A 16,160-nucleotide genomic window follows, 5' to 3' on the forward strand; every position below is an offset into this window, starting at 1 on the left:
GCAATGCGTTCGGCAGGAAACCGAGCTCTGGGTCAGAGAGTTCCCTTTCTGATCCTGACTTAAGTTCATGGTCCTTGAGACTATGGGCAATCATCAGATGCCTCTGTACTGATTTGTAAAATAACATGTCAAGTAGTAGGCTCCATCTGACAGGGCTGCTGGCCCTGAGGATGGATGAGATTAATAGGTATGTCCCATGCCTGGCAATAACCCGGTGGTGTTATCCCGCCCGTATGGCCCAGCGTCTGCTACAGACTTGGTTTGCTGTTGTTGATTGATTTGAGGGAGGCGAGGGTCAGAGCCGGCTTGGAGGTTGGGAAACAGGAGCGGCGGGAACAAATTACTGTTGGAGAAATAAGAATGGCATATTTAACGAAAATTAGCAGATCATAGAATTAGAGGATCAAAACTTAGCTTTCCAGCGGGGGTATGACGAACACAGAGCCTCGTAGGAGCCTCATGCCCTTCCTTTTCCTCACAAGCCAGACACTGCAAGTCTGTAAATGTAGCCATTTGTTCATCAAAATAGCTTTTATAGGCTGTTGTGAATAGAAGATTCTTCTTTTGAGTACTGGGCATTGGCTAAAAACAAAAGAAAATAAAAACCATCTAAATGTGAGACTTTCCATACAGTGGTAACTTTCCTTCCTTTTGGTGTAGTCTCTCATGGCAATTAATTCCCGTCTCTTCCACACTTGACTCGGCAATGCAGCTTATCTTCTCTCCCTTCCGGCTCTGTGCCGTCTGCAGTTGTGTAAGCATGACTTCTAGTTTGCTTTCTCCAACCCTGTGCAAGTTAACGCTAAGAACAGACTCCCTTGGCTCATTGCTGGAGACCTCTTTCCGTATTGGCAATGATTCACTAAATAATTATTTGCTAGTTTTTCTTGTGGGGGGAAGGTTCTGAAGCCCTATACAATCTCTCAGAGTATTTAAGAATCCATATTATATTTTGTCTTGCTCACCAGAAAAGCATGGGGCCTTTCTCCAAATGCTGTAAGTGGAGCATTTCTCGTTTGCGGATTCAGTTCAGGAAAGACAGTGCAGCCGTCTGCTGCCACTTGTCTTAGGCTAGCCCAGAACCCTGCAAAATTATACCCCTTTCCTTTTGCAAACCCAACTGAGGATTCATATTCTGGAAAAGTGCAGTTAGCATCTGAGGTAGTTTATCGTGCCAACCTGGATGATAAACACATGTGGGGTTAATTGAAGGGTGGAGAGATAAATGGCTCAGCAAGCCTCATCTTTCTAGTTCTCTGGTCTCTTGCTTTCTGATGGTCAGACCAGGTTGCCTTAGCTAGTTCCTGCTTCAGCTGGCAAGGCTGACTTCCTGCAAGACATCCCTGAGGAGAATCCACATGGACCTACCCCGATGCAGCCCTGGGTGCTGGAGCAGCTGTGTGGAGACCCCTGCCAGCACTGAGATGCTTACACGCTCACTGACTCGGCTTTCCTCCTGCACTCGGCATCATTGCCTCTGTTTTGTGAGATGGAGGAGGACTTTATGGATTGGTGTTGGTCATATGGGTTAATGTTGGACTTGTGGACTTGGGCAGCACTGGGTTGGGATGTTTTCTTGATGTGCACTTACCCTTTATATAAAATTCTCTCTTATACATGAGTTCCTGTGGACTTGTTTCTCTAAAGTACCCAGACTAATACAGCATTACTGAGGTGGGTTGGGTTCATGGCAAAGACCTTGTCCATGGAGGGGGAACAAGTGGGTGCCTTCGTGAAGATATTGAGAGGTTGCGGACATTGAATAGGGAATTAATTATGAGAAGAATGGTGCTTCAGAGTCATTTGGCATCAGTGTCCACAGTGGACGTGGGGACAAACCTTCTGTGGACTTTGGAGTTTCCTGTTGTCATCCTAGAATGGGTTTATTGAAAAGAAGAAATCTAGATTGGAAAGAGAAAAGTCAAAAGGTGCTATTGAGGAACAATGGTAGGGGTGACAGCAATTTTTCAATAGTTTCGTTAGAGCGTCCAGCCTTTTTCACATCATTCAATACAGTGTAGAATCAGATTGGCCGCTGGGGTGAATACAGTTGCTTGAGGCTGGAGCTCACCTGCTGTGATGGGCCCTAAAGCCTCGGTCTGCCTTTCTTCTCCCCTTAGCCTCTGGCAAAGGACATTCCTCTCCACGTGACTGGACAACCTGCTGCAAAAATACCGTATCTACTCAAGTATCAGCTGACCCGAATATCGGCTGAGGCACCTAATTTTACCACAAAAGCTGCATTTAAAATGCGCTGAAAAACTCAGCTTATACATGAGTATATACAGTAAGTCATTTTAGCAACATTCAGGTTGGTACCTAACTTAGACCGACAATAGTGAGAAGACTCTACATAGAAGGAAAGGCAATGCTTGGTCCACTGTGTCATTTGGAACTCAGAAGCACCACCTGGCTTGCACACTTGAGAGGAAACCAATCCTCCATAGGATACATGCTAAAGAGAGACTGTGAAGGTGCAAACAAGGAAGCCCAGGACGCCAGGCAGTAATGAGGCAGTGAAATGAGGGCCGAGGCTGTGCAGGCCACCATGGGGCATGGAAGTGGGCAACACCTGAGACAAGGGGAACAGGCTACAATACCCAAGCAGACACTCGATGGAACCCTAAGTGTAGGCAAAAGCCGGCCCAAAGAAAGGAGGCCATTTGGATTTTATTTGAATCTTGAAGTCTAAATATATATATATATAATGAATTATTGCCAACTCATTGCTTCTTATGCGAAGCATGTACTTAATACATTAAGTAGTTTTATATTCCTGGTGCCTCACTTTGCGTCTTTCCATGGAGGGTCTCTTGGATGGGGACTGTGCAGGGGTTTGCAATCTGTGATCCTTTGTCACAGATTAAGAAAATTGCGAGGTGCTCTTCTTGCTTTAGTCAACTCAGTGGCAGCGGGAGAACAAGAACTTCCCAACGGTGTCATGTGGATTGTATTATAAAAACAGGAATGAATGGCTCTTCTAAAAGGTTATGAACCCCTCCCAACACGTCACGTATCACACGCACACACACACACACAGTTCGGATGATGGGCAGCAGGACTTTCATGTGCTTATCCAGGAGTGTTATTAAAACCCCCACAAAACCCCCTTGCCTTCTGAGCCGACCGAGTCCCTCTGATAGTGACGCTGCAGTGGCTAAGAATGCTCCTTGCTGACTTCGCGTCCGTGTGCAGCCACGTGGCCAGACCTGGCAGCTCACAGCCACCTGTCTGGTTACCCCGGGGCTTTCACCTGGCCCAGCAGGTGCTTACTTGCAGTGACCCGTGGTGTTCATCGCAGGACCAACCACCCTGCCTTCCCCAGGCAAGCTGCGTCGGTCTTCTGTAATCCTGACTTCTTCTCATTCGCTTCCAATTCAGAGCCACCCTGTTCTCCACTCGGCTCCCCACTGGACCTCTGTTTCCAGCCAAAGCACATCCTTCTGGCTCATTCACTTCAGTCCTTTTGGTTGACCTTTCTAAAGCCATTTGCTGCTCTCACTCTCATGCTCCGTGTTCCAGTTAAGTAGAAGAGCTGACAGGTACACACAACACAGGCGACTCTGGCATCCTCGCAGCCCGTGGTACAGGCGGCGGTGTTAGCACTTACACACGGCTCTGTAAGCATTGGTTTATGATTCTGAGTCCTCCTCTCAGGACGAACCTGGCCCGGGGCAGAGTGACGCTGCTATGCAACACCCTGTTTAGCACGCTGCCAGGAGCAGAGTAGGTTGTCCAAGGTCTAGACGTTAAGAGCTTGACTGTCTGTGAGAGCGTGACTGCCTCATCTTCTTAGACTCCGACACCTTGGTCTCTTTTGGAGGGCTAGAGCATAGGGTACCTTAGTAGGCTTCTCTCTCAGACGGGACAGGATGCCTGCATCTGCTTGCTTTCATTGACTAGCCGCCTCCCAGGGAGACTCCGGAGATGCTAGGAGAGGGTGATGCTAGGTTTGCAGCCAGTGGTTTCTGAGCCTTCTGTTTATTCCCCATCCAGGTAGGGAAGTGGAAAGACAAGTCCCTGCAGATGAAGTACTACGTGTGGCCCCGCATGTGTCCCGAGACAGAAGAGCAGGAGGATGACCACCTGAGCATCGTGACCCTCGAGGAGGCCCCGTTTGTCATTGTGGAAAGCGTCGACCCTCTGAGTGGAACCTGCATGAGGAACACGGTCCCCTGCCAAAAACGCATCGTCACCGAGTACGTCACCCCCCCTCCCACCCCCCCTCGTCACTCTGGGCGGCCCAGGACGGTCCGATTTGATCCAGCTGTTGCACCTGGCTGGCCTGGGAGGGGAAGCATAGAATACACTGGGCATCATGTCTGATTTTTCACTTACTATTGAGGAATGGAGTGACTGGCAGCTCCCTGCTCTGCTGCCAGATTCTGTCTAGAGCAGGGTCTGGGAGAAGAACTGTAACTAAAGTTGCGTTTCTCTGGCCTTGCACGACCTCCATGACCAGGCATCCCTGGTTTGTGGAGATTTTGATTTAGTATGGGTATTGAAATATATGTCCTTGAGCCAGCATGTCCTGAAAATATGAGATCAAGAAACATCTTGAGAAATAGATGGAAGTCATCTATGCTGTTAGAAGGCATTCTCTTTGGTGAGGGTGACAAGCATATGGAGCGAGCAGAAGAGGCCTGTAGGCTGCCAGTCTCTGGGTCTTGGAGCTGGTCAAAAGGGTTCCCTTTGTGGAAACTCAACAGACTGAACCCCTAGGATGTGTATCCCTTGCTGAGATAAGTTTCACTTCAAAGAAGCATGAAAATGGTGAGAAAACATGGCGCCATGGTGTGAGCATCGCTGTCCGATGGCCACGTTTATTTCCTTACTGGGTCTGATAAAAATTGTATTGATCGATGAAGGGCGCTTGCTTTGGGAATGGAATTTGAGTCATCAAAGTCATCGTTTGCCTGCTGGATAAAACCTTGAATGTTTTTGTGTTTTTGCTGTTGTATTTGTTTGTTTCTTTAACCGGTTAGGAATAAAACCGACGAAGAGCCGGGTTACATCAAAAAATGCTGCAAGGGATTCTGTATTGACATCCTTAAGAAAATTTCTAAGTCGGTGAAGTTCACCTATGACCTTTACCTGGTGACCAATGGGAAGCATGGGAAGAAAATCAACGGCACCTGGAATGGGATGATTGGTGAGGTGAGTGTCAGAAAGGCGGGCCCACTTCCAGTTTCTGATTGTTTCAGCTAAATATGCTTTGCAAATGCTCATTTTGGATATTTGAAAAGAAATACAAAACCATCGACAGCAAGGGCTTGCCCCACCACACAAAGATAACTGCTTTGGGTTGTGAATGCTCTGCTCTTGGGGCCCCTGCCTTTGTGAATGTTCTAATCGGAGATTGTCCTGTCTCCCCAGGTGGTCATGAAGAGGGCTTACATGGCAGTGGGGTCGCTCACCATCAACGAGGAGCGGTCTGAGGTGGTCGACTTCTCCGTGCCCTTCATCGAAACGGGCATCAGCGTCATGGTGTCACGCAGTAATGGGACAGTCTCACCTTCTGCCTTTTTAGGTAACTATGCTGACTGGTGTGCGGGAGACAGACATAAGACCAAGTAGAAGGCACAAGGGACAATCGAAGGAGCACATCGCCAAGTTCTTTCAGATAGAAACTAATTCAGGGAGTCATCTTGGAAACGTCTAAATCAACTATTTTTTTAAAATCCTTTTATTGAGGGCCCATACAGCTCTTATCACAATACATCCATCCATCCATTGTGTCAAGCACATTTGTACCTTTGTACCTGTGTTGCCATGACATTTTCAAACCATTTTCTTTCTATCTGAGCCCTTGGTATCTGAAATCCACTATTGACAACCACGAAAATTGGCACACACTGTAAGAAGGGCATGGAAATAGCATCTGACCTCTTCTGACTTAACCTGGGGAAGGTGACTCAAGCTCCACATAGGAATCCTTGGCTGATTCCTATGCGATGGGAGTCAGACATGTCTCTACCTTAAACTTAACTGGGTCAGACACCAGCAGTACCTCCCACAGCACTCCCTGTTCTGCTGGGTTTGATAATTCATTGCAGTGACCACACAGAACTCATGCATCACACTCATGATTACGAGCTTTATTAGGGAAGTTCACCAGTTACAGTTCAAGATCAGAAATGCTCAAGGCACAGTTCTTTGGTCGGGCAAGTCTCTTCCCAGCTAGGCCCACAGGCAGGCCTTCCTCTGATCCTTGGCCTCTGCCTTGCTCAGGTTATATTACAAAGCTCTTTTGGGTAGACTCTGCCAAAGGCTGGAGCCCTGGTGGTATAGTGGTTCCGCACTGGGCTGTGATTCCATGGTCAGCAGTTCAAAACCACCAACAATTCCTTGGGAGAAAGGCTGGGCTTTCTACTTCCGTAAACAGTTACTGCCTCGGATACGCACAAGGAGGTGGCTAGGAGTCAGCACTGACTTGATGGCAGTGAGTTTGGTTTGTTTAGGATTTGCCATAAGCCATGTCTCGAAGGCGCTCAGCTCTAGCTCTTTGGGTCAGCAAACCTAGCTCCCCCAGACACGCCTTTCCACAAAGAAGCCTTCTGCCGGATGGAACTTGGCTTGGCTCGCTCCATGAGCTGCAAGGCCCACTGCTCTGTCTCATGCACTGGCTGCTGGTTAGGCTCCTGCTGTTGCTTCTCTGGGATCACAACTTCCCTTCTACCCTGCGATCAAAGTTCAGAGTATGAGGCTCTTAGGATCCAAAGGACATAATCACCCCTGGCTTTCCTTTCTTGATGACAGTGAGACCCCTCATTCGGCAGCTCAGATGACACATTCGGTACCCAGTAAAACCACAGAACTGACCTGGCCACATTTTAGAGTCACAAATTTCCACAACCACAATTCATTCTATTAAGAATCCCTCATGGTTGAATCCTGTCACTCCATCTGCATCTGCCTTCACCAGCTCCATGAGGAACCAAGTCATTTGGTGAAAATGACAAAGACGATGGCTAGAAGAGCCGTAACAAGCAAGTCACTGTACCACCTGCAGACAGGACGAAGCAGGGCAAATCATCTGGGTCCCTGCTTTAGTCCAATCCCTGCCCTTTATTGTTTCCGAGATTAGAAGGAGAATTCTGAACATGTTGAGGCCCAGAGGTCACTGCGTTCGTGTTCCGACTCCCTCAGTGTGGCACTCACCTTTGCTCGGAACTGGACAAGCCGCGGGGCATCAGTATGGCTCTAGCAGGACATGCACCTGCTCGGCTTGGCGTGTTCATGTGTTTGGGGGTGGGGGTTAGTTTCAGGAATAAGATAGACCAATACTTATTGAACGCTTCTTATCTGCCTGTCATTATGATACACCATGCGTGAGTGCCATTTTTATACTATTGTTCTGTCCCCTTCAGGACCTAGGAAACCGAAACTGTGTAAGCCACTTTCAAATAGTCTTTTAGCTAAAAACTGCTAGAGCCAAGGTTAAACGCAGCCGTGGCACCCTGGTGGTCGTTTTGGGTAAATGTTGGACTGCTGACCGCATGACTGCTGGTCCAAGCCCTCCAGGAACTCTGAGGAAGGAAAATGAAGCTCTCTTGCTCCCATGAAGATGGTAGCCCTGAGTACAGGGTCTCTATGAGTTGGAATCGACTCAGTGCCAGTAGCAGTGGGTGGTTGCCTCCCAGTCCATTCGTAGTCCCATGAGGCCTTTGAGCCCCGAGTTCAGGAGTCCCTGTGGTGAGAGGATGCTAAGAAGCAAGGTAATAAAATGGGGGAAACACAGACTTTTTCCTCGAAGGACGTCTTTTCTTAACCTGCCACTCCATGAGTGTGAACTTGGAAAAGACCTTGACCACTGAGCCTTCCTTTGTTCCTCTCTAAAACAGGGATGGTAATGCCCTAGTGAAAGAGTCCTTCAAAGGATTCTCTCAACTATATGGTGAAAGAAGTTTTCAACCTGTGCAGGCCAATATACAAATGAAATGGGTCGGGAGCAGGCTAATGAGGTCCATGAGTGTCCCCAAGAGGCGGGGCTCACCACGCTCCTGTATGGAGACTGGCATTGTCGGTTCACCCTGCTTTCGCAGCTCTGGCTGCCACTGGCCGCCTTGCATTTCATAGTGAGCGTGTTCTAAGATTTGGAGCTTTATCAAGGCCCCTTTGAAATGGCTTATGACTGGGTCTTGGTAAAGCGGGTTCACAGTAAGAAAGTGTTTTCCAATGTTCAGCCAATTCCCTACCCCCTCCTCTTTTGTTCAACTTTCTCATTATTAATCATTTGGAAGATGGAGAAAATGACATGTTAATTCACTTACTTATGAGTTTACAATGTAATGTGACAGCTAAACAGGCCCAGACTATTTAGAGAAATAATTGAGGCAGCACTGAGACCATACAGTAATTGCCCCTTTTCATAGGACTTCAAAGAAACGACTCCTGGAAGATAGGGTTCTGTTTCTGGATACCTCAAAGCCAGAGACTTACAGATCGATTGGAAGGCAATCAGTAAAAATGATTAAAGAATGCAGAAAAATCATGTATAGAACGTTCTTCCTACCATGCTTGGTCTTGTCTGGTCAACTCTGGTAATAGGCCGAAGCTGTAGTTATGTTGCTCATTATAGTTTACGCTTGTTCCTTTGTTACCTGTTAGTTTCCACTGTTGTGGGTGCTGGCATTCAGTGTGGCTGGGTCTTCACCAGTGACTTGTATTCTTATGTCCTAATGGTATTTAATGAAGTATTCATTTAAGTGGATTTTCATGAAAAAGTCTGTCTAGGCTGGGAAGTTTAAGAAAAGAGCAATGGGGGCCAGGGTGCAACAAGTAATTCATTGTCCTTAATTGTTATTGACCCAACTCAAGCCCCCAATGGTAACTAAGTCTGTTAAGAGTGGATGTGTCTGAAAGGCTCTTCCAGGTCTCTCTGCGTGGTGTGAACACCTTGAGGAGACACACAGACCAAGGCTCAGTCTAGTAGGATTTTCTTGCTACGCATTCAGTGCTACTTCTTCCAGTTGCACCTTATATTAAATACTCAGCTATTGGCCCCAAATCACCAAAAACTACTTGTACAGCCTCCAAAGCAGCAAGTATGTGGTTGTTTGCCCCTTGTGTGTACAAAGGAGAAAAAGCAACAAGCAAACACACCCTGGCCAGCCCCCCTCTAGGGATGGAGTTGCTCGGAACAGCCTCTGACTCCTCCCTAGATGGTGCTGTCTGACGGTAGGCATACCGTTTGCTTGTGGTTGGTTTCCTCCCCTGTGTTAGGCTGGGTTGTCTAGAGAAACAAAACCAGTGGCACTCATCTATGCAAAAGAAGGAACTTGATGTCAAGAAGTAGCTTGATGTGGGTGTGACTGTGCAATTCCTCTTGATCTGATGGGGCTATTTTCGAATTGTATGATGCATAAATTATGTGCCAATAAAACTGGTGGGGAGGGGGGTAGTTGTATACCAAGAAGGCATCCCATCCCAGTCCATCTCAAGTCCATGCATCCAGTGCTAGTCGAGGCCCACTTCAGACTCACATAGTTGCAGGCCAACGATAAAGTGTGGGGAAGCAGGAAGCAGGGAGATCACAGGTTTGGTGAGTGCTGAGTCTGATGGATCTAAAATCAGTGGAAACAGTGCAGGGCACTGACAACTCTCTAGGTTGTTGACCCACAGGGGCCAACCCTGGAGGCAGAGTCCCAGTGAAGAGGAAGGCCCAGAAGAGAGGAGCAGAGTTTCCTGTGTCTCACTTATAAAAAGGCTGCTTCCTCAAAGAGGCATCACCTGGTACCACCTGACTGACAGGTTGGACTTCACCCCGACCCTTTCACAGAGCTTCAAGGTGAAGGAAAAGCTAATGGCCACACCCCCTAGAATCGTGGGTTTGCATGAGCAAATGACTGTTTGAATTAAACAGAATCTACCTGCTGCCTGTTTTAACCTTGCGCGCTGTTTTTCTTCCCTGTCCCCAGAGCCATTTAGCGCTGACGTCTGGGTGATGATGTTTGTGATGCTGCTCATCGTCTCAGCCGTGGCTGTCTTTGTCTTCGAGTACTTCAGCCCCGTGGGATATAACAGGTGCCTTGCTGATGGCAGAGGTAAGACCCGCCGGAATCATCGCACAGCGGCATTTTTCTTGCTCTGAATTCTCAATCTCTGTACCTTCACTGGGGAGCTCTGTCCTCCCTAACTTACCTGTTCCTACAAATGAACCCTCCACTTCCTATGTCATAGCCCTGGGGGCTCTTCAGGAACTCCCCCATTTAAGATGTTAGTTGCGATCTATATTCTGCCTCCCTCGATCAAGTCTGGCTCGAAGCAACAATTCCACCCTTGGACAGAATGAAAGAAAGGCTAGCAGGAGTCATGTGGGTGGTGCAAGCAGGTTGGAATGAATTGATAATCTGAGGCTGGATGCAGTCTGTCTGAACAGAGGTGACTTAAAAGGCAGATCATAGACACATATGAAGAATAAGGAAACCAGGATAACCCAGGGCATATATGGAATGGTTGTAGCTTTTAGAGTTCACCCTAGGCAAAGGGACAGGACTGAGGGATAGCTCACCAAAACATGCGTCCCTGACTCAAGCCCTATGACAGGAATTAGAGTAATTGGTCATGTGGTGGGCATGGAAAACTCAAGTGGACATGGGTCACCAGTTGTGTTAGTCCGGGTAGACTAGAGAAACAAATTCATAGACACTCATATGTGTATAAGAAAGAGCTTCATATGAAAGAGCAATTGAATATTGAGAAAAGATCCCAGCCCAGTCTAGAGCAAGTCCATAAGTCCAATATTAGCTCATATATTCAATACCAATCTATAAAGTCCTCTTCAGACTCACACAGCACATGCAATGACATCAAATGCAGGAAGATCACAGGCCAGTGCGTGGAAAGTCTTGTGGATCCAGTGGCAGTGGAAACATCTCAGTGCTGCCAGAGGTCTTCCACGTGGCTCCTCCAGCTCCAGGGCCCTAGAGTAGCTCCATATGTCTTTTCCACAGGAATGTCTCACAGGCAGTTAGTGTGTGTCCCTTCTCCAATGAGCTATTTATCTCCTTTGTGCCTCCAAATGAAGTCATCAAGCTGCGACCTGATTGACAGGCTAAACTCCACCCCTTCACTCTTAATTCTCAAACTGAGAACAGATTATGTAACTACCACACCAATTCTCATCAAATGATACAGAGTCTCCAATTTCCAGTCTAGGTTGGCCAATGTGTGAAGGTGTTTATAGACTTTACACAGAGTTCATCAAGGATTTCTGAAGGGAGTCACGGGACCCTCATAACTAGCTCGTCCCAAACTTCCAGGAACCTCAAACATTAGGAAACATTCTGCCTCCTCTAAACTTCCTCCATCTAAATTGAGACCTTTTCCTGGAATTACCCCTTGAAGAAGAGAGATTCTTAACCCTGGACACACTTAAAAATTATCTGTCGGACTTTTAAAAGACAGAAGATAATTAGACTTCATTCCTGACATTTTGATTCACCAAGTCCATGGTGAGTCTTGGACCACTGTGTGCTTCAAAGGAGTGGTTCCCTACTTTGGTTGCCCCCTGGAACCACCAGTCCCATCCCAAGCTCATTAAATACAAAGTTGGGAGGTGGGCAGCCAGGCATCAGGATTTTGGTCAAGTTCCCCTAAAGGGTGCTTCTAGTGATGAGCCCACCTGTGAAGTGTTTTCAGGGTTGTTGTTCTGAGGTCGCAGCCTGGCTATCTTTACTTCAGCCCAAAGGTCCTTCCGTAGCCACAAGCTGTTTGTCACTCTGAGGGGCACCACTAACGAAGGAAAAAGTGAGAAAGCACATGGAGAGAGACACGTCAGTTGACAGTGGCAGGCACTGCGACGTAATCTTCACAAAGACTCACCTGGGACTCACACATACCTTTAGTGTGACCTCACGGTTCGTAAAGAAAATACAGACTGTCGAAAATCCAGATCCATAGAACTCAGAGCTCTAAGGCCTGCCATCCTTCACTTACCAAACGATGCTTGTCTTCACAAGGGAATTCAGCACGGGGCTGCATTAACTCTCAAGTCTCCTTGGGGCATTTTACAATTTGCAAAACTTTGATTTATAAACAACTTTCCAGTCATGCATCTGCTCCGCGAAATAAGGTCCACATGCACAGATGTGTGTGCAGAGTGCGATGCTAGGCTTGACATGTGTAGTCACTGATGATTCAGTGTGCCGAGCAGACGCTCTCTCAGGTAGCATCGTAAGACCTGTAGTGATCTGTTGTAAGACTGTGCAGGCAGATGTTCATTTCTGTACTAGAGGGGCCCCATGGAAACCCAGACATCTGGAAAGATCTCGCTACCACCAAGCAGAAAAACCTGTGAGGTCACAATAAAGGTATGGGCGAAGGCCCCGGGTTAGTCTATGTAAACATGACATGGCGGGACGTCACAGCCTTCTAACCTTTTCTTCCTCGCATATTTGTGGGTAGGCCAGCAGACTCAGGCTACCTCCTCGGTCTTCCTGATACTCATGACCCAGAAACTACTACCATGGAAGACAAGTTGGGAGATGCTGCTGCTGGAGTGGAGTCACGATACATGACATAGAGGGCTTTCTTGGAAAAGTTGGATGGTTAGCAAAATGCTTGAGGAAGCCAGTGGCAAATCAGAACAAAGTACATTGAAGGGCATCCCACCTTAGGATGAAAAGAACGAGAGGAGAACCCTTAAAATCCTCCATAGTTCTTGATCTTTTTTGAGGTGGCAATGCTTACTTGGAAGACGCAGGAAGGACACCAGAAAGGTGGTAGTGGGAGAGTCAGTCCTTGCTCTTTACTTTTGACGTGACCTTGAGGGTCTTGGATATAGAAATCAGGAATCTCTCTTCTCCATAGTCGTGAGTCGGGACTGCTGCACACACCCAGAGCCCCTAGCTTTCCCTCTACAGGATCCTCTTCTGCTTTCCTGAAGGTCTCCGGAATCAAGAGGCACCAGATCTTACTTTAAAAGCTAGGGGGAAAAGGACTGGGTCTTGGTTGGAGGATTCCCTGCTGTGCTGGAAACTTATTTGGTCAGTGTACTTGTAGGTTTAAATTGAACCAAACCCCCCCGTCTTAACATTCTGTCCTTGTCTCTTTGTCTCATCAGAACCTGGCGGCCCATCCTTCACCATCGGCAAAGCAATTTGGTTACTGTGGGGTCTGGTGTTCAACAACTCCGTGCCCGTGCAGAACCCAAAGGGGACCACCTCCAAGATCATGGTGTCCGTGTGGGCCTTCTTCGCTGTCATCTTCCTGGCCAGCTACACTGCCAACTTAGCTGCCTTCATGATCCAAGAAGAGTATGTAGACCAGGTTTCTGGACTGAGCGACAAAAAAGTAAGAGACCCGTTTGAAGCCTCCCATCTTTCCCTCCGTCCCATCCAGCATCATGCTGAAAGTTCTCATGTACCTGCTCCTTTTCTGAATTTTATACTCGGTGGTTCTTTCTTATTTTTCTTTCAACGGGGACATGGGAGCACAAATCATTTTTCCTACTGCAATAATTGTACTCCACACTCACCTCCTGATTTGTGAAAGGTTTTCACAAGTACATCCTGGGCTGCAAATAAGGGGCTTGCTGTGTTGGTGGCTTTCAGAGTGCATCCTACCTCCTGTTGGATACAGTTGGGTGGCCTATCATCACAGGCCTGCCATTTGCTGTGCTATTAGAGGGCCGCCCCTGTGTACCCAGCCCAGGAGACCGGTGCATTATGGCCTTCGTGTTCCTCCCAGTGGTGTTTAGCTGTGGCTTCGCTCTTTGTTCCCTGCACATGCATGTGTTCCTAGAGCTGGGCGGAGGGTTGTTCCCATCGTACCTTGAAGAGAAGTAACTGCTATTTAGCTTAATGATTGCCCCCGTGTAGTGCTGATGAATGAATGGGCTGCCCCCTTACCGCTTGCAGCCCCCCGTTGGTCTGTGCAGTTGAGCGAGGAAGCAATGTGTCTGCTGGTTTGCATCTTGCCCGGGTGAGGGTATGCAACGCCCCTCGAAACGACGCTCAGACTCTGGGTTCTTAGGAGACCTGCCTTTGGAAGCTGTGATAATCAGAGTGTCCAAGGCTGAGTGATGGGAGCTACCTTCATGAGTGTCCAGTAGAGCTTTGGAAACATCAACATACTTCTGACGACTATTTTACTTCTAACCAATTGCCTACTCTACACGTTCTTAAGATTTGGAAAATGCGATTTCCCATCCCCGGTTCTGCCAAGGGTGAAGTCACAAGATAGAGATTTAGTCACAAAGAGGTCAGCTGTTTAATGGCTTATCATGTGGATTGGGTTTCCCTGGAGATAAATCTGGAAATGCTTTAGGAAGTAGTCTACTAGGTGTTAAACTGAGAAGACATTCTCTTTTAGGTCCAAGGTTCTGATTTCGCTAGCTACTTAACAAAAGCAACGAGGAATGTGTGTGTGTGTGTGTGTGTGTGTGTGTGTGTGTGTTGGTGCGGGGTAGGAAGGAGTAAACAAGCTTCTTTTTGCCCTTTAATTGTTTGAAATGTTTGCTGTCATATTTTCTTCCTTTTGAAGCTGTTTTTTACTTCTGTTTCCTAACTCATGATTTCTTATACATCTCTTCATATATTCATCCACTGATGACTCAGTTGATTTCTCTTTTTCATATTGTTCCTTCAACACTAAGCTTTCTATGATCTTACCTCTGAGCAAATTTGAGTTAGTCCTCCTTGCTCCGTTTGTGACAACCCCCACCATCTTTCTGGGCCCGCATCTATAATCCAGATAGCAGGGTGGGGTGAGAAGGGCTAGTTGTGTAGGGCCTGGTATTGGATATGGCTTTGATGAGATGGAAAATGCCCACGCTAAGACACGGATGTGGTAGATGTTGGGTGGAGGATGACCCCACCAGTGGATGGGTTGGATGTGAAACAGAACATAATATCCGTACAGCAGGATATAACAGTGGTGCAGGGAAGCATAGTCCCTTGTGTGGAGATAGCAGAAACCTAAAATCAAACCCACTACCATTGAACCCATTCCGAATCATAATAACTCTATGTAGGGTTTCCGAGACTGTAAATCTTTACAGGAAAGGGCAGCTTCATCTTTCTCCTGTGGAGTGCCTGATGGGTTTGAACTGCCAACCTTGTGGTTAGCAATCCAGCACTTAGCAAACAGCACCACCAGGGCTCCTTGGATATAGGGCAGTGTGGTGGAACTCACGTATCAATAGGGCAGTGCCGCTGACCACAGCCTTCCCTAGAGCTCCGGGCTATCAAATGGGGGACCTGCCCTATTTATCACTTTATTTTCTTCAAATACTTCTGTCAACTGCCTGGGCCACTGTGTTTGCCTTTCTCACATCTTCATATACTTCCACACAGCAACTGTGTGAACTAAGCAAAACTGACATGGAAGAAGATCGTTTTCCTTCTGAGATTTTGAAAGAGCATGAAGTCCGAGCTGCTTAAAGCACCTGTCTGTCTTCCACACTGTGGTTGTGAAGTTCTACAAAGTTGCATCCTGTCCGTTCTTTGCTAAAAGACCATCAGTGGCTCCATTGTTTAGAGACTAAAGGACATTTGTCTTCGGAATGGCACTCAAGGCCTTTCCAAAGGAACCCCAATGTGCTCCACCTCCCCAGCTTCAACCCATACTTGGATTTCTGCCTCTCACACCCCGGGCATCCTCATCATCTACTCACCTTTTTGCCAACTCTACCGCCATCCAGCGTCTGTCAGTGATGTTCTTCTTTCTGACCTCTTGCTCACCAAATTTTGACCAAAATTTAAAGGGCCCAGATTAGAAATGATTTCCTATGTGGAAGTTTCCTTGGGCAATCAAGAAATCAATCATTCTCTCCTTTGGCATAACAATCATTTATACCTAATTTCATCACTTGTTTGCCATATTGGCTTGTTAACAATCTGTGGGTTTACACCTGACTGTGTCGCTCTTGACCTGACCGTGACCCACGGCAGGCACCGTGACTTGGTCATCATGAGGAAAAGAGAAGAGTTCGGTGAGAGGAAAAGGAAGGAAGTTACATTGTTTTTACTCCTTAAGGGACTCCTGTGCATGAGCTATTACAGGCAGAGGAAGCAGCGAGACAGCAAGAACGCTTTAACAGCTGTTTCATTTGAAACTGGTGACCTGATGCATTTTAGAACTTTTAGAATGACAAAACAAGGAAGTGTAAGCATTCTACCAGAAAGTGTCCATGTAATTTACCTAATTATAGAAAA

The 16,160-nt window shown here is 47.2% G+C and overlaps 1 protein-coding gene across 1 annotated transcript in view; it reads left to right on the forward strand.

Moving 5' to 3' along the window:
• GRIN2B (glutamate ionotropic receptor NMDA type subunit 2B) overlaps nucleotides 1-16,160 on the forward strand; it is a 370,685-nt gene that overhangs the window by 298,805 nt on the left and 55,720 nt on the right. Inside the window, exons 4-8 of the mRNA XM_075553089.1 lie at nucleotides 3,997-4,199; nucleotides 4,986-5,157; nucleotides 5,377-5,530; nucleotides 9,921-10,046; nucleotides 13,067-13,296. Coding sequence (XP_075409204.1) covers nucleotides 3,997-4,199; nucleotides 4,986-5,157; nucleotides 5,377-5,530; nucleotides 9,921-10,046; nucleotides 13,067-13,296 — 885 coding nt within the window. The remainder of the gene's footprint in view (nucleotides 1-3,996; nucleotides 4,200-4,985; nucleotides 5,158-5,376; nucleotides 5,531-9,920; nucleotides 10,047-13,066; nucleotides 13,297-16,160) is intronic.

This window comes from Tenrec ecaudatus, chromosome 6, assembly GCF_050624435.1.
Source record: "Tenrec ecaudatus isolate mTenEca1 chromosome 6, mTenEca1.hap1, whole genome shotgun sequence".
NCBI lineage: Eukaryota > Metazoa > Chordata > Mammalia > Afrosoricida > Tenrecidae > Tenrec > Tenrec ecaudatus.